A 19,235-nucleotide genomic window follows, 5' to 3' on the forward strand; every position below is an offset into this window, starting at 1 on the left:
ATGTGACCAGTGGCGTGTTTGTAGGTAAAATCTATTACTGTTTATATTCACAGTGTAGGTCTCACAATGACAGTTACAAGTTAAAACTAGTTGCTAAAATATTAGGACCTGGAAGTAGCTCCTCAATTTCACCCAGAGACACTCTTAATCTGAGCACATGGCAACCAAATAGCTTAAAGGATCACTAATTGTGCCCATGATTGAGTTGCCCACGTAGCTGCAATAGTCAAGGCTCCTCGATTTTTATGTCCATCCATCAAACCCTCTGTCCAAATGAATCGCCGCCCATAAAACTGGCCATGCCCGACTCAACTGTAAGGATCTGCCAGTCACATCTGACTATCAACATTGTGAGCAGATTTTTAGGTGTGGCAGGAAACAGTCTTTTTCTGCTCTCTTCATTGTCATTTAGACTGCCACTGTCCACCACCTAAAGGGCACGAGTCAGGAATGTGATGGAATACTCTGCACTGGCCTGGATGAGTGCAGCTCCAACAACACTGAAAAGAAGCTTGACACCGTCCAGGGCAAATCAGTCCGCTTGATCGGCACCCATCACCTTAAATGTTCATGCCCTCCACCCCCAGTGCAGTGTGCACCATGTACAAGATGCACTGCAGCAACTCTGCGAAGGCCCCTTCAACAACACCAGACAATGATCAGAAACATACATCATGGTCAACTTCCCTTTTCATCAGCACATGATCATTCAGAGTCCCTGCTGCAACCTTATCCATATATAGTTAACAACTGATTTTAGCCTAACCCACCAATCAGGGCTTAAACTCAGTCTTCAATGGAGAGTAAAATCAAGCTGAGTGCTAAACTGGTATCAGATGCAAACCCGCCCCATTCCTGCCAGTGGGTTAATTTAAAATTGGGCCTTTAGTCTTTACGGCTCACTGCTTTAGCTAACTGAGCCATCCAGGAAGACAGCTAATTTTCTTCCAGAACATATGTGTCTTGATAATGAAGGCCTGAAGATGAGGCTGTGAACTAAACAGGTCAGAACCCTGTTCTGTCCATGATGAAATTTATTTTAACATTCAGCCTCATTATCTCCCTGCAGATATGACACCACACAGATTCTGATTAGTGCTTCATTAAGACAGGGCTTGAACTACAGCCAGTGGGGGACTGTGAGCAGATTTAAATTAATTTAAAAATGGTACAGGAGAAAAGAAACAAATGCATTTCAACATAAGCTCAACATTTGAAGGAGATTAGTCCAACTTTTGCTTCACAGCAAAGAAATCAAAGGCAAATATTTGGTTCTAATTTTGCATCCGTAGGACCAGTGGTAACAAATGTAGCCTCCATGACTTCACATCAAAATAATATGGCCAATAGCAGGTGCTTATGGCACCTTAATCTCTTTAAATTCTTATATAGATTCAATGTCACTGAATTAAACGTGTTAACAATCTGCAAAACACACAAAAATATCACAAATTAACTTCTTCTAAAAGGGTTGGTAGCTTTATCATAGTTGGGTAGATCTTACTTTCAAAACCATGAAATCCAAAAGGTATTAGAATAACTCTCCATGGCCTTGAAAATCCACAGGACCATTTCCATCGATGTTGCAATCCCTGATAGAGGACTCTCACTTGTCAATGCTCTCCAGCACTGACCATCAATTGCAGTGTCAGCTCATTTCAAGATCTTTCACTGAACTTTGTGGAGCCTTTAATAAGCCAAGAGTGGTTGAAGATTTTAGCATCACGCTGGGGGAGCTGGGAGAGGGGTCGTTACGAGGAGCAATAGGCCAGTAAGAAGGTCTCTGGCTTAATGAGCTGGTTGTCAGTCGCTGTGATGGGTGTCTTGTGTGATACTGTGCCACTCTTTAAGGCACAACTTTATGTGGTGGATCTGACAGGGGCACCCAAAGCTGGGAGCAGGGTAATGCAACGAGACAGAGAAGAAAGGTTCACAATTTTAATGAGGCTGACCTTTAAACACCCCAGAGTGAGATATAGCAAAGAGACAGCTGGGTGCCCATGGGAGGAAACCTCAGATGAATGGGGATGGGAGGGTGGGGGGTTACATAAATAACTTTAAAAAAAATATTCATTCTGGGGAAATGGTCATTGCTGATGTTTATTGTCATCCCTAGTTGCTCTGGTTTGATATAATTGAGTGGCTTCCTAGAACATTTCAGATGACATGTTGATGTAGAGCCAGACACATATAGGCCAGATTGGGTAAAGATAGGAGATTTTCTTCCTTAATTAGGGAACTGGATATTTACAGCTTCATTGTCACATTTACTAGCTTTTTATTTTTCAACTTTGTGTACTGAAATTTTCAAGTTGCCATGGTGGGATTTGAACTCCTGTTCTCTATATTATTAGTCCAGACCTCTGGATTACTAGTCCAATAACCAGTGAACCATGTAAAGTCTGTCATTCCCAAATTAGGCGACGGGATGAAATGTTATTGGGGGTAGGCAGGAATGTGAAGTTGAGGTTAAGATCAGGTCAGCAATTGAATGGTGGAGCAGGCCTGAGGGGCTGAGCCGCCTACTCCTGCTCCTAATTCTTATGTTTGTATGTACAGCACTGAGAGAGCACTGATTCAGACCATCAATGGCCAGTCCATTCCCACACAGTACCTTCCCATTGGACGTGGGAGTAATATTTAATCTAACTTGAAGAAATGTAACTAAGTAAATTTCATCTAATTAGCATATATTGTTCAGATATTTTCCATTTTACACAAGTTATGTCCTTCATCTCTTATGCACACAAGACCTGGTTATTGGATTATCTAAAGAAATTAATCATCTGATAATCTATTTTGGGAATGCTAATAAAATCAGATAAGCATCATTCATAAATCGAACTCTCCTCATTAGCACAGCAAGTATGTCCCCTGCAAATGGAAGGTTTGAATTATTGAACATGTGACAATTGGTATATTGTTGACGCCATCAATATTGCTGTCATTGAGGTTGTCTTTTCTTTTATCACACACTCCTATATTTTGCCTTATTTAACAAGCAAAGGAAAAAACTGGGAGCAAACCAAGCACCTCTAACTGAGGCCGTTAACAGTGTGCATTCCACTTCATTTTGCTGAGAGGTTTCAAGGTGAAAAGACAGAACCAAAGATATAAGGAAAAGAGAAAAAACTGAGAATCAGATTTTTTGAAATTGTTTTTCAGACAAAAAAAATCATGAGGTATAATGGAAAGCTCAGCAAGAAGGGGAAACTAGGAAAATACAAACAAGGAATGCACTGAAGAAAATGGCAAGTTATGTACTTAAAATAGAAGAGACTATGTTAAATGGAATGGGAAGTGTGATTGATGTATGAGAACTCAGTCAGATTAAATCATTTCATACAGAAACCTGAGGTTGAGTATTTCCTCATTAGGGTGTGAATCAAACATATGTCCAAGAGGTGAAACGCCAAAGTACTCTAACTACTGTGTCCCTCAATGCCCCAATCCTCACTTGACAATGTTTTTTGAGCTTAGTTGTCAATATATTAACATTCAGGCAATTCACAACTTTACGCAAGTAATCACATATTTTGGCAGTCATATGACAACCATATTGGCACAAAATATATGTTTCCAGAAAGCATCATTTAGACAAAACCATCATTATTTCCTGAAAGCAAAACTGTCTCCAAAAATCTTCACTGTTCTTCTCCTAGTGCTATGTTAATTCAGGCAATTGAGGAGACACCACCATGTTTCCTCTCTATTGAGGACTTTCAGGGAGATGATCCCATAACAGCAACACAGCATAACAGGACCCATTTCTATTTTCCAACAGTCATCAATGATAAGAAAATGAGGATGTGGCAAATACATGAATCCAAGAAATGCAAAGACAAAAATAATTGAGTCCAAAAGTTGGTCAGCACTTTTTTGGGTGAGGGGGTCACTTTCATATCCTGCTTGCACTGGTTACATTGGAGGTGGACAGCACATAAACTTGGTGCTCCTATCTCATTTGGCATAGGGTCAAACAGGTGACTTGCAAGTGGCATCTGCTTTGTGCTGGTGGCTGCCTCTGTGCTCAGCAGGGAGCAAAACAGTGTTGAGCCGGGAGCATGTGGTGGAGCTGGCCTGCTCTTCTTAAAGGCAATCTGTCCCTCTTAAAGGGAAGCAGCACTGAATAATGTTGTTGGGATTCAAAACATGGAAAATGGAACACCACTGTAGATAGAAGCTTCCAGGGTGAAGGATGTGATGCTCGAGGCATTAATGGTGTAGGTGGACAGGAGGAGAGAGGCTGTGGTTCTGCAGGAGAACAAGAGGCCCTCGAGAACCATGCTGAGAAGGGAGTGGGAGCAGGTAACCCCTTACCTCACAAACGTACCTTCTCCCTCCCCCTGCTTTTCAGTTATGGCAAGAACAGCACCCAACCACAGCGCTGTACATTCGGGGACAAAATGTCCCCCCCTCTTCAGGATAAGGTGATACACAATAGAAAGGAGCAGAGCAGGTCCAGCAGAGAACAAAACCCCTGGAAGGCCTGAGCCCTAAGAAGGAGATGGCTCCCACCATCACGAGGCTGGATGCAAATCACTGAGAACATTGAAGATGACACTACATTCCTGCCTGACGTCCTTTCCCATTGTTATGGACAGGAGGGGGAGGTTAATTTAAATAACCCTGATTTCTCCTCTCACCACTCACCCGTAAACAGAAAGGTGTTTTCTTTGCTTGCCCCTTTATAAGTGTTGGCGTGTTTCCCAACTCCTCGGTTTTGGTGTGATCCAATTTTCTATAAATAACCCCACAGCAAACTCTATATAGAATGAACTCTGAGGGTTAGTTTATTTGCACACACTCAAGACGCAGGAGGGGGGTTGCTACGTATCCCCTGTGCACTCATATAGCAAAGAGGGCTAGAGAAAGAAAGATTTACAGGGTAAAAACTACAGAGAAAAGAATTATTGTTTCACGTGCATCCAGAGTCCAAAATCAAAATCGAATGGTGTATTCTTTCACAGAGGTCAGCAGGTTGAAAACTGATGCTGGATAATGCACTTTCCCAGTAGAGATGACTTACATTTTGAGATAGGCATGCAGAGACGAATCAGTCTTGTAGGTGACAGTACAGAAATTCTAGATGAAAAAGTGTAGATGAGGCCAGACATTCAATCCTGGGCAGAGCCCCTTTTCAGTGCTGCTGCTTGGTAGATGGAAAAATGGCAGAGGTTTCTCAGTACCACAAAGAAATATTACTGGTTCCAACAGGTAGGGGTTCATGTCACATGTTTCCCACCCCTCCACTCTGGCTTTGACAAAGTGCATGTATCCCTTTGCCTGGGTCCCTGAGATTGTTAATATTCCAACCATTAAATCTTAAAGGGAGGTTGCAGGGTCCTTTGTCCCAGCAGATGAATTGGCTCTGGTTGGCCAGGTCTAGCTTATGAAATGTAGATGGCCTTTGTATAGTTCCCTTTGAATTTGGTCTCTGCAGCCCACAGGGGTTAGGGTCTATTCAGAGATAAGAATTGTCAGTTTCTGTGATACTGCCATAATAGTTGGTATAGTTCGAGGGTTATAGACAGACATAGCTTCAGGCATTTTAAAAAGGGTCTTTGTCCAGTTTCTAAAATTTTAGAAATTAGCCATGAGGATATTTATATATATTTTATAAAAATATAGAGTGTGAGGTCTTAGTTCCCTGACAGTGTGCTCACCCTTCCAGCTCAACCTTATCTTGCTATCTGACATGATGAGCAAGTAACAGGTGGTGCGATCATGTGCCTCTTGCTTCCCACCTCATCCCACTTCCCCATCTAATTTGTTCCAAGGACTTTCGCCTGCCCAGCCATTGCAACTCAAAAGAAGGAAGAGAGAGAACAACAGCACGGCGCTAATGAAGAAGCCCCATCACTTGACCTCACGTTCACAGCCACCAGCTCAGATACTGGCACTGCACATACCATGGGGTGGGGGTAGTGTTGAGTTGGGATCAGCATGTGGTAAGCCATGAGAACATGAGCTGGCTGCAGCCAGGCCAGGGTGAAAAGATGGTTCATTTGCCAGCTCACTGGAGAGCAAGGTCATAGAGGGGTTCTGCTGCAGAGGACTAAGATGTGGTCCTCAATGGGGCAGCAAGCAAGAGATCATTGATGGGCCATGCACACTGAGATGCTGGGTGCATTGGCTAGCCTGCCAGAGATCCTCCTGTCCGACAGTCTCCTGTCACTGTCAAGGAGCATAGAGGAGTCTGGCCCTAAATTGGCAGGGTCAATCACATAGAGCTTCCTCTACTGCAGCCTCTGCTCCATCTCCCTCTTGTGCTGCAATCCCAGCGGCACTGCAGCTATTTGTTGCAGCTTTTGTGTGAACAGGTCGGCTATTCAGCTGCCCTCCTCGTGAAGATGCAGAAAAACACTCTGACAAATCCAAGAACTCACCACACAGCTTAATAAATTCTAGAGTACTTTCAGACATTTTGCAAAAGAAAAATCTTTTTACTATTATCTTACCTGCAATTTGGGTGCGTGGCCCTTTAAGGAACACCAGTACAGGACCCAACTTGCAGCTTAGTACCTGTTGTTTGAGGATTGACGAATGAACACGAGGCCCGGACTGTGTGATCCAAAATAAGTATCCTGGTATTGCAGTGGCCAGCTGGATGGTGTGATGTCAGGACAGTGCTACCTCATAGCCTCCCAGTGCATATTGGTGACACAACACAGCCCAGCAAGCTGACACTTCACAGAGATGAAATTCTCACCCCTGATCTTCTAGTAATTTAGGAATGAATGATCCTTTCCTGCACTGCGCTGGGCTGCATCAGCATGCATGAAGTGACAATGTTGTCTGATATCTGTTTCTTTGCTAAAGCAGAGTAGCAGATGTAGCTGCTTGCAGCTGAGGCTGGAAATTCTACTCCAGGCTCTCTTTATTTTCAGCCCTGTCAATCACAGGGGCAGCAGCACAGTGTTGGGAGAAACCAAGCTGGCACACAGAGGTGTCCTTCTAGCAGCTGAAGAAAACTAACACAAAACTGCAAGTAGCAACCCAATGACTTAGACTGAAATAAAATCACATTTCCGAGATAACTTTACCGTGGCCATCTTTGTACAAAGGGGAACAGTAGAGGCTGCGACTGCTAACTTCATTTTAAACTTCAAAGCAGCCCTTCCATCACTTCCTCAATTATTCAGTCTCTCATGGAGTACTAGGTGATGTGGTTTGGTCTTGGATGCATGATTTATAATAAAACTGCAATGACATATCTGTTTCTTCAAAAAGATATTCTTCACTCATTTAGAAAGTACTTCCCTACATTAGACAGTAATGGAAATAAGCAATTCTAGTTGTGCTATGAAAAGCCCTCAGTGTAAGTCCAATGCTTATGCTAACAGTTAAAGAATTTTACAAATTCTTACAGAATCTTAAATATGATGAAAGCCACTTACTGCTGACTCAGTTTGCCTTTTGTTTAAAGAAACATTTTTAGGTTTGGAGCTTCAGGTTCGTGGAAGGTGGAAAGCAAGCATTCCAGGATAATTTTCCTGATTAAGTGACCAGCCCCACCTGCTGAGAGCTCATTTTCACCTCGTAAATCAGAATATCATACAAACAGTTGTTCCTTCCTATCGCCAATCCACTCATGTTAATGGTAGCAAAGCAGGGGTTGCCTATGTAGGATTTACCTGAGATGTGCTCCTACCATGGAAGCTCGGCTCCTGGAAAGTGCAGGCGAAAACTTTGGCCTGGATTTTCTCAACAACAGAGGGCCGCTCGGTCGTTGTAAAAATGTTGCAGAAGGCCCAAATCCTGAAGTCCTCCGAACCCCCAAACACGGCACTTACCTTAACACGGCACCTACCATTTTTATGGGGTGGTAATGGGACCGGGTCTGGATTCACGCATCTGCATTTCACAGAGGCCCACAGAAATCAGCCTCCACTCACGTGATTTTGGTTCGAGAGGTGTCTAAAACCTGATGCACAGAGATTAGAGTTGGTAGGAGCAGGTCTGAACTTTGTGGGTTCATTTGGATATCTAGGGTATCCTTTTGGAGTAGTAAAGCACCCCTTTGGATATGGCTCCGGGACACATTTGGGGGAGGTCAGGCACCCTTTCAGAGAGGTAAGGTCCCCTTTTGGATTGCTAAATGTAGGCATGAATGGGCTTAAAAAGTGCATTAGCTCACTGGAAGCATGAAGCTCATTGGAGCTGTCAAAAACAATTGTCAAATATGTCAATATGAACTGTCAATGGGATTTGTCAAGCTATCAAGGCATTTAAAACTGCTGCCCTTTAACCTGGAAAAAACTGGAGTGTTAAAAAAATGATTGCTTGCTGTTTCACTGTCTGTTGACATAAGCTTTTAAGCCACCATTATTGGATTAGTGCTGCATGACTGATTTCACAATGGTCATTATCTCAGTAGGGTGCCTGCCATTTCACAGTGTGATTGACAGTTCCAAGTGGTTATGGACTCTGAAATGGGATCATCAATTCCAATGCTTGTTTTTATAAGATTATAAGGGATTATGCAATTGAATGAAATGTTTGTTGTTATAAGGTAGTTGAAGAATGTAAATGTAGTAAATGGGTATTCATGGATGAGTATTTTTTTTAAAAATAAAGTCTGCAATAAACACTTGGAACTTTATTTAATCTCAGCATGGACCCTGAGGTGTGCTCATAGTGCATACTGGGTGAGTTGGCATGGTAAGTGAAAGGGCAAAGGGTGGTGGGGGCATTGGTTGGCATGAGTTGGTGGTATATAGGGCTATGGTGATTGGGTGGGGAGCATAGGTTGGCATGGAGGGTTTGAGGGGACATGGCGGCTGTTTCATCAGAAACAGATTAACGGGTCATTCATATAATTGTTATGTGTACAAAAGGTGACGCACTTCAAAAAGTACTTTATCGACTGGGAAGTGCTTTTGGATGTGTCCAGCAGTAGCAGCACCAAAGCAGTGCTCAAAGTGGAAAACTGGTCTGCTCATGTTTGGTGACGTGATTTAGTGTCATTTACATCTACCGGACTAAATGTAAAAACCTGGAATTTTTACTTCCTTTGGTGCCAGTTTTAGCCAAACCACTACAGAATGATCTGGCGTCAGATTTTCCATAACCAGTCCCTGCAATCCAAGACATAGGAATAATCAGCTCCACCAATCACTGCCATCAATCACAGCTCCCCAGGACACAATGCCTCTGGAAGATCCACTCCTCACTGGCTCTTACTTGAAAGCTTCAGAAATACCTTGACTGGCACGACAAGGTTTTACAATTGACCAGCTCAGGCTTCATGTCCACCAAACATTTGGAACTCTTATCGACACCCTCAGTTACCATTTTTGAAGGTGTATGTGATAGCTGATATGGATGTGGTAAAGGAGCAATTTTCTAAGATTTATCTGATAGTTGGGATGACAATGTAAGTTTTAAACTTAAAGCTTAGATATGGCACAGTTTAACTAATCTACTCCATTCAGTTCAACTCTGACTACTAGCCTATCTTATTCGAATCTCAAATGTGCGAGATCTAACCTTAAGAACATAGGAACTGGAGCAGTCCATTCAACCATTCCAACTGTTCTGCGACTGAATTCGATGACAATTGATCTGTTTAACTACATTTATCCTCCTTGGTTAGAGAACGCTTAAATATCCACGCTTAACAAAAACCTATCAATTCTGAAATTTTCAACTGACCTAGCCCGTACTTTTTTTTGGGGCAGAGTTTTCCAGATACCCACTTCCCTTTATGTACCCACTTCCCTTTATGTAAAGAAGTGCTTCCTGATAGCACCTCTGAATGGCTTAACTCTATGACGGTGCTTCTTTTTTCTGGACACCCTCACAAATTCGCTTGATTCAAAGGTATAAAGCTAAAAAATAAATGTTCAATTAAAAGTTTGTTTACAACTTGTACGAAAATGAAAGAACATGCAGATCCAATGACCCAACTCCCATCCTCCACCTCAAAAAAATGCAGCAAGTGCTGATCGGTGATGCAACCTCCCTTTTGCAAGTAGTTGCATGCATTGCAAGGCCATGTGTAGAAAAGCCTTAGATCATACGGTGGCCTGGTCCCAGCAACGCACTCAGCGTGATTAGTCCTGCTTATATGGAGCTCAAATATTAATCTTTGGCCAGACTGGCCCATACCACCCTAATGATCTTTCCTCAATCCACTTAGATCGCACTCTGGAGAATTTATTGTACTTACCATACAATAAAAATCAGTGAGCATAACTGTTACAATAAATAAATCAATGTTTATGGCCAGGGATAGCTCCACTTAGTTTCTTTCTAACAACACACAATGTTCAGACTGACAGAGGCTGTGACAATATGTCAATGGTTCTTGTTTCAATCGCGGGACATAGCCTGCGTTGTTGAAGAAAATTATGAGGGTGCTGCGTGTTTATCAGTGGTGAGCAGTGCAGGTGTATCTTACTCTCAATATCTGTAATTAAAGCGTAAGACTAATAAAGGATTAATCCTAAGATAAAATCAAAATACTGTGGATGCTGGAAATCTAGAACAAAAACAAAAAAAACTGGAAAAACTCAGCAGGTCTGACAGCATCTGCAGAGAGGGATACAGTTAACGTTTCGAGTCTGAACGATTCTTCATCAGAAGGATTAATCCTAATCTGTTATCTGAAGAAGGATGGCTGATTGATACTGAGGCAGCAGTATTGTATTCAACAAACTAGATTTACATATGTCCCAGTGCCAGTGATTTAAGATATCTATCTAAAAGAAACAATGCACCAGGTAGATCATAATATTTAGGGTAAAACTGAAATAGTCTACTCTAATATAGGTTCCATCTAGATTACATTATGTTATGCTATATTTTCATTGCTCCACTAATGGTGACCTTACCTTCAGCTGCCTAGGCTCTAAAGTCTGGAATTCACTCCCTAAAACTCTCTACTTTTCCTCCTTTAAGACGATCCTTAAAATCTACCTCTTTGACAAAGATTTTGGTCACCTGTCCTAAATTCTTATGTGGTCCAGTATCAAATTTTGCTTGATAATGCTCCTGTGAAGCACTTTGGAACAAAGAAACAGAAGTAGGCCATTCAGCTCCTTGAGTTTGTTCATCCTTCAGTGAGATCCTACCTGATCTGTATTCTGGCTTCATCCACTCAGCTTGGTTCCATATCCCTGAATAGCTAACAAAAATCAATCTTGGATGTAAAATGATTAATTGAGCTAGCATCTATCTACTGCTTCTTGTGGGAGGCATTTCCACATTTTTACCACCTCTTGCAAGGAGTGTTTCTTAACTTCTCTCCTGAATGGCTTAGCTATAATCTTAAGGCAACAACAACTTTTATTTATATAGCACCTTTAATAAAATAAATCATCCCAAGACACTTCACAGGGGCATTATCGGGTTGACGATGTGGGGCTGTGAGTTCGCTTTGCTCTTGCTAGTGCTGACCTCCCTCGGGGGGTCGAGCTCGATCCCCCCTCACGATAAAGTGGCCCAAATGGCACGGTACATCGTCCATGCCTGTGACTGGGGCTCGGTGGCCACCATCTCCACACACCCCCCACTGAAAGGCTGGCCTTTCTCCAACATATTCTCGGTGAGCGACGGGCCGCTGGGGAAGGGCAGCGGGAATCCCTATCTGTACCTGACCCCACTGGAAATCTCGGTGCAGGACATGCAGACTAATCCAGAAATATCCCTGGCTATGTCCTTGGCAGAGACGGACTACTGTAGGGAAAAAAAGTTTGATCCCCAAAGTCCACTTTGTTGTCGTGTGATCCTCTCTGGAAGAATTATGAAGGTGAACAAGGCTGAAATTGATTTTGCCAAAGAAGCTCTCTTCAGCCGACATCCAGCAATGTCTGGCTGGCCAAGTGATCATGGATGGTACTTTGCCAAACTCAACATTACCAACATTTTGGTCCTGGATTACTTTGGTGGAATCAAAACAGTAACACCCAAGGAGTACTACAGTGTAAAGCCTGAATAAGAAAGGAATTTGACTGGCGAAAGAAAATCGTGAATGTCGACAGCCAGAACACTGGATTTTTCTAGATTTCCCTCAACTTAAGGCTGCCGCGACAGAAGGGGAGTTTATGCTACAAATGCTACTTTGAGCTAATTAAATAAATCAATCATTAAATAAATAAATAAATAAATAAAGCAGAATAATTGCTGAACTTGAGTATTGCTGAAAAAAGAGGCATGCTGTCGAAGCTTTTCATCTTGAACTCATCAGGGCAGACCCAAAATTTCAAAGGGGACAACAATTTATACTGCATGAGAAGAGGGGCGCTGATTGGTTGGCAAGTCTGCTCTAATTGGTCCATGTCAATGGCCCTGTATTCTTGACCCCTCAACAACTGGAAATAGCCTGCTTCTTTCTAACATGCTATGTCCTTTCATAAATTTTAAACATGGTCCTGGTATCATAACTGAAGCCTAGGTGATTTCTGAATTATACTCCAGAATATTTGAAGAGTAACACTGTCACTAAATGGAAAGCAGCATCAATAAACAACTAAAACGAGCTTTAGCAATAAATTAGCTGGTATACCTGCTCAAGGGTAAACATTAGCTAGGAGTACTCAATCATGACTTCCTGATGATGTTGAAAACTGCTCAAGATTCATGCTTGTGGTCACCAGCATCATTTGATTTATGCATATATGTATTTCCTTCAGCATTTACCATGCATTGATGCACATCTTGAAACTTCAATCAGATAAAGGTTTATAGATATAGAAGTTTAAAATCACCAAAAGGTTTTTATTGTTAAAAGCTTCAGATGCATGCACTTCAGTTAATTTAATTTCTATACTAAATCAAAAGGCCAGGATGAATCAAATGCTCTGTGTTTGAGTTCCAGCACGATTAAAGTCCCATTAACAAACTGACTGTGCAATGCACCCTCTGCCGAAATTGAATTACCGCTTACTGCAGCTATTATGTCTATGTTTTGCAGAGACAGATTGCAATCCCTGTGGCACTATTAAGACCCATTAGTCTGTTAAAAGTTGCAGTTTATTATCCTCTAGGTGTCAGCACACCACAAGATGTAAAGTACCTGTGGAGAAGCTCTTGGTCCTCAAAGTTTTCCCTTTTGGGAAATTTGATGTGCTGTACATTTATTCGCAGCTCCACTCTGCTTTTTCATGCATCTATTTCTCCATCAAAAACAAAAATACCTGGAAAAACTCAGCAGGTCTGACATCATCTGCGGAGTGGGGTTTTGCTTTTATCTATTTCTCCATACTGTGTTTTCCTCAAAAACAAATCCTGCAAAATTACAAGGTTCCACGGGTGGTCTGGACGATCTTGCTGTGGGCCACCATTTTCAGGGCATTATGTGCTTCATAGGAACAGGGCCTCGGGCCAGCTATGCCAATCGATTCGATTGTGGTTGAGTTGTACCTTAGCTCCATTTACCCACTGTAGCTCCACGCACCTTGACGTTCATTAATCTCAATCCTGAAAACTCCAATTGAGCCCCAGTATTTTGAAGGAGAAAATTCTAGATTTCTATTACTCTTTGTGTGAACATGTGCTTCCTGATTATGCTGCTGAATAGCCTAGCTTTAATTCTAAGATTGTGTCCCCTCGTTCCTGGGGTAATAGTTTTTCTGGTGTTACCCTATCAAACACATTTATCAATTTAAGCACCTCAATCAGATCACCCCTCAAACTTTCAATACTCAAGGGCAATATAAGTCAAGCTTAAGTAATCTATCATCATAATTTAACCCTCTAAGTCCCGGATTCATTCTGATAACTCTGCACTAGACCCCTTAAAGCCACCATAGACTTCCTGAGTTGCAGTGCAATTCCCAGCAGGAAAGAACATGGGGCAAAGGCGAGCTGCTCTGCCAATCAGCACCAACCATACTGTGAAAGTTGAGTTACGTTAATAAGGCCCAGTGCCAAAATTAATTAGATGGATTTAGACCCAGCTATTAAGTATGCTCTGGTTGATTCTTAAAACAATCCCTTCATTCTGGCAATACACTGGAAACCTACGGTTTGTGTTTATAAAGCCAGAGCTCTTAGGGGGCAATTTTCATCTTCACCATCTGAGTGCTAATCTGACAGAGTCCATCCCCCATCTAGAACTTGCCTGATTTTCATGCCATTGATTTTAGTGGGGTAAAAAAAGGGGAGGGATTTATAACAGGCAAGTGAACTGCTTCACCAGAATTCAGCCCAGGAAGTGAAGGTGGACACTAACCACACTGAGTTGCATTCTACTCCTGACTACCGGTGTTTTTGATGGGGAGTCTGCCATTTATGCATACTTCTGAAGCATTTCTTACAATCTTTCCAATAGGATTGCAGATCACTAAGTTCAGCCCCCAGTGCTCATTTCTCTGCTACTGGGAATCCCTTGCTATGACATTTTTTGGCAGGCCCAGCTTGCCACACTGCGGGTATACCTACACGAGAGAGTGGCACCACCCCAAAATTGCCAATATTTCAGTCTCAAGGACTACATGTAATGCAGGGCATTTATTTCACATAAATACGTATAAAATAAACCATATCTCAACAATTTCCTCTGACAGGAACCATTTTTTGCATTAACTATGATTTTCCACTAATCATTAAAATCTGAATAAAATCAAATCTGTTTTAGCATGAATTCTCAGCACCAACAAGGGCCCCAAGTATTTATACTCTAACAAGGCCCGGGAAGGATGACTATACATTGCTGTTTTTTACCTTATTTATTTCATTCACCACTAAGCTCTTTGACTGTTATTGCTGTCTCAGCACGTCCCAACTCCCTGATCAAAGAGAGGTTAGAATAACCAGCTGCCAGTTCTTTAGAAACACTGCAGGTGACCACCTCTCCCATTATAGTGGGTTGGGACAACTTGGCCTAGATTTCCCTCCTCCCAAAGTGGAGACACTTACCAGTGAGAACGTACATCCCAACCTTTTGTGGCCCTATTGGCTGTCATTTTCACTAAAAGAGCAGCAAACAGAATTTGAGATGTACCCATTAAATGTCTGTACATTAGTATCCCCCAATGCATTTTCAAAACCATATTCTTGGAATGCCAAAAGCTGTACTACCAGTCACCGTATCGATGTCACAAGACAATTTAAGTGCCGATTTGAACCATACTGCAGAACCCGGCCTATTCGACGCTGGTAATCAGCAGTAATGGACTGTTCAAAAAAGGCAGCTGTCTCCGCATCTGGTTAAAAAGTTGCTAATGTGAAATGAATTGGCACAAAAGCTAGAGCAAAATTTACAAAATGTGATGAAGAAAATCAAAAAAAATGACGTTTCTCACACATGACATTATAGCTGCAAGATACGGGGCAGAGTTATTTCAAACATTATTTCAATTTGCACATAAGGATTGTTTTTTGCCATGGGTTTTTGCTAGTTTTCATATACAGCAGACAGTCAATCCTTCTGGGTAACTCCACAGCACATTAAAAGGGGTGCTGCTGGTAAGACTGAGACGGGGATGGGGGTGGAGGGGTGTGCATAAACAAACAGCACTCGCTGCAAGAACCTTCGAACAACCCTCTCTGTACAGGACTGCCACTTCACTGGTTGTGGACAGTAGATGTGCATGGATCCCAGCCCCCTACCCATTCCCCCAATCCTCACTGGGTGTTCTGGACCACAACACATATCTAAATGAAATCAAGACAGTATTGTGTCATAAGCATGCGGGCACTGGTCCAACTGCAGATATGGCATACGGCCCATAGCCCGAGTGGAAATATCATGGGTTGACCTTGAAGCAGATCCTCAGTGCTAATGGATACAAATGGGAAGTGCGCAGCCAATGTTGCTGACTCAACATTTCTTGGTTAAAGGCTAACCTATCACTCCCAGGCCTTGGGATCAGGCCACAGGATAGCAATGGACAAACGCCTAACACATTCTACTGAGATTCCTCCCTGTGCTATTTTAAGAGGGGGTAACAAATGGGCCAGTCTATCCACTGAAATAATGCAGAGGGACATTTAAGACAAGCACATTAATGTTTGTATAATGGTGTCATGTTAGGTCTCGTCTCCTAGGACATTAACAGTTAACCAACATTCTTGGGCATTCTTGATCCTATTATTACAAATGTAAGGCTTTGTAAAGATACACAAAGTGGAAATGTCTTTCAACATTTAACTAGTTAAGGGTTAAATATCGGGCAGCTAAGCCATTAAGCAGCTCACACTACAGTAAGCCTAACTGCCTAGTGTCTGCTTTTTTAAAAATTGGTATTGACTGAGACAGGGTACTGGGTAAGCAGGATCAGCACCTTGGATCCATGCAATTTACTGAGACTCTGTATACGGGAGTAGCTCACGCTGTGTTCTGTTTACTACAATTTCTAGTCCCTCTTTCATTACCATGTTATGCTCACTGCCAACTTTACTGTTCTTTTGCTTATGACAAGCTTGCGACTCGCTGCAAGAACCTTCGAGCAACCCTCTCTGTACAGGACTGCCACTTCACTGGTTGCGGACAGTAGATGTGCATGGATCCCAGCCCCCTACCCATTCCCCTAATCCTCACTGGGTGTTCTGGACCACCTCCTCTCAGCCCAGTGACAGAACGTGCAGCAGGAATTCACAAGGGGAGGGAAGCCGGTGACAAAGGTGGATGGTTTGACAGATGGCCAATGGAGTACACCCAGCATACTGTGTGCAGTGATGGAGGCATTGTGGGTACTGATAGATAGGCCAGTCATAGTAACATTAAGTCATATAACGTGACCCTCACATAGTCACCAACAGGCACAGTAGGAGTTGGATGGAGTGACCACTCATTGTTTTTAAATATATAATAAATTTGGGATAATAAAAGAACTGCCGAGGCAATTGTATCAAGGACCGTAGCAATTGTTTGGAAAACAGAAAAACTTTGTAAAACTGTACAGGGCTTGAAATGGCAAGTCAAAAATCTTTTGGTACTTTGGTTCATCAAGTGATGGGGTTCAGATAACAACACAACTTGGGGAAGGGTTCCAGGTATGGAAGAAGCAGAGTTTGAATCTTTGCTGGCATATTTTCCTATATTTTAGCACCAAAGCAGATTGTGGAACAGCTGCAAGGACTCAGTAAGTGGCGATTACATATGACAATTGAGCCTCACAGAGTTATACAGTTCAATCCTTGTATTATGATGCGAATCAGCCAATTTCAATTTGGAGAATATTGCAACCTGCTCCAACAACGTTCAAACCATCTGCAGGTAGATCCTGGATAACACCTGAAGTAGGTATGCCAGTGGAAACTCATTTAACACAATAACATTCAATTACTTATAAAAAGAGCCAAACCAGCAATTTGGCTTTGTGTCTGTGTGCATGCAAACTTCCTCTCGCTTTAGAAGAAAAGTAATCACGTTATTTTTAATTAACTTGCTATAGCCAAGCAGGCCATCTTCCATTGGACTTACCCCTGAAGAGCCTTTTCTCCAAACCAATCTCCCTTTCCTAATGTGCGAAGAAATACAGCTTCTTCATTTGACGACTCTTCCCGTGTTACATTCACCTGCCAGGGAACCAATCAGATTGTTACTTCTAGTTATTGGACTAGAGACTATTTCTCTTTAATCAAAATTGTCCTGCCTCATCTCCCAAAGGTGCAGTGCCCTTCTGGGTGACGGGGGATGATCCTGCAAGGGTTGACAAGCCCCCTAATATCTCGTCCATATGGCTATTCTTACAGACAGTAAGACTTATCTGGCTATTTGACCTCGAGTCTTCACAGCTAATGTCATCATTATCCTATGTCTACACATGGGCATTTGGGTCAGTGATGCAGAGAACAAGGCTGAACTGATTTTCCTTTCTCCAGGCCGTGTATGCTTTGGTCTTCTGCCTTCCTGGCTGAAGCCAGTTTGCTCATCACAGGCCAAGAATGGAGCCCAGGATTTTCTAGGTCTGTATAGCCTAATACCAAACTGAGCAATACACTGATTGAATCCACTCAGGCAACAAGGACCCATTTTAAAAGAGGAATTCATGGATTGCTTACGGAAATAACTTTCTCCAGCTGTTATTTGCACCAAATTTTCCTTCCCAATGCCTAATTGGCTATTCATCCCCCACCACCTGGATGGCAGGAGACTTCTCAAACGCAGTATTGCATCCACCTGACAACTCATGGTAAAAGCACATAATACTTGGATTCAAATGGATCCAGTGAGTTCCAGTGAAATAGAACTCTCCGCTACCATGAAGTGCTGTGTCTAGCAGCCTGCTCGGATGTAGTCGCAGAGGAAATCAGACCCAAACTATAATTCAGAATTATAATTCAGAAACTGCTGCCCCTACAAAGTGTCATCACTGAAATCATTGTGCTCGTTAAATGTAACAAATGTAGAAGAAACCAAATGACGTATCTGAAGTTTCACTCAGAGCACTTGCAATGGGTTGGTGTACGCATTCAAAATGAGGGAGAAAGAAGAAGATGTCATATGGTAGAGTGGTAAGACCGTGTACTTGCGCAGAGCCCATCTCCATTATGTGCAAATATAGACATGACTTTTAATTTTAAATGATTTCCTTCTTTGTCAAGAGCAGTCAGGTATAGATCTGTGACTATATACTCTCAGGTGAATTTGAATCTAACTCTGGAGGGTCAAATAATTACATGGGCCAGGGAAAAGAAAACTGAGGTGCAATAGTGGATAAATGGGTCCCTGTGGCTGCAGCATAGGAGACTATTCAGCCCATCACCTCTGTGCTGGCTCTTTACTAGAGCTATCCAAAATGAATCCTACTGCCTTACTCTTTCTTTATGTCCCCATATCTTTCTTTATGTCCCTGTGTTGTGATAAATTACCTCAATTCTCCAAGAAAATAAAAGTGGAGAGGGGTATTTTAAATTGCAACCATAAAAGTGGTTAATAAGCTCATAAACATGAAAGAGGCTTCACAGTGTTACTAAAACTTTAGATCGGGAAAGTCAACATTGAGGTTAAGTTGAGCTACAACACAATGAACATTTATAGTCCTCTGTGGCTGGGAAAATTATTATTTTTGCAGAAAGGAAACTAAACAAATTTTGCTCGGCTAAACAGCTACATTACTAGCTCCATAGAGGCTGAATAACAATTTTGACAAGTGCCCCTTTGGAACCGTAGTAACCTCCATGCATTGAGGATGACATTTTTTCCCAAAACTTCAATTGTTCTTTGCTGAAGTTAGCAGCTTCACATAAGCAAGGCTAAATATTCTGCAAAGATGATAAAAGGGTCATTCCTCCAAACATGTCCAGCAATACAACTGTCAGAAACAACTACAACAATTATG

The 19,235-nt window shown here is 42.2% G+C and overlaps 2 protein-coding genes across 4 annotated transcripts in view; one reads left to right on the plus strand and one right to left on the minus strand.

Moving 5' to 3' along the window:
* The window catches only part of prkg1b (protein kinase cGMP-dependent 1b), an 855,320-nt gene that overhangs the window by 200,305 nt on the left and 635,780 nt on the right, over positions 1–19,235 (minus strand). For all 3 annotated transcript variants that reach the window (XM_078565944.1, XM_078565943.1, XM_078565942.1), the window contains exon 7: positions 17,375–17,469. In XM_078565944.1, the coding sequence (XP_078422070.1) occupies positions 17,375–17,469 (95 nt within the window). The remainder of the gene's footprint in view (positions 1–17,374; positions 17,470–19,235) is intronic.
* Positions 11,358–12,052, plus strand: LOC144695044 (protein CREG1-like). Its single transcript, XM_078565946.1, has one exon. It carries the CDS (start codon positions 11,363–11,365, stop codon positions 11,942–11,944), a length of 582 nt encoding a protein of 193 aa, XP_078422072.1. The 5' UTR covers positions 11,358–11,362; the 3' UTR covers positions 11,945–12,052.

This window comes from Cetorhinus maximus, chromosome 20, assembly GCF_964194155.1.
Source record: "Cetorhinus maximus chromosome 20, sCetMax3.hap1.1, whole genome shotgun sequence".
NCBI lineage: Eukaryota > Metazoa > Chordata > Chondrichthyes > Lamniformes > Cetorhinidae > Cetorhinus > Cetorhinus maximus.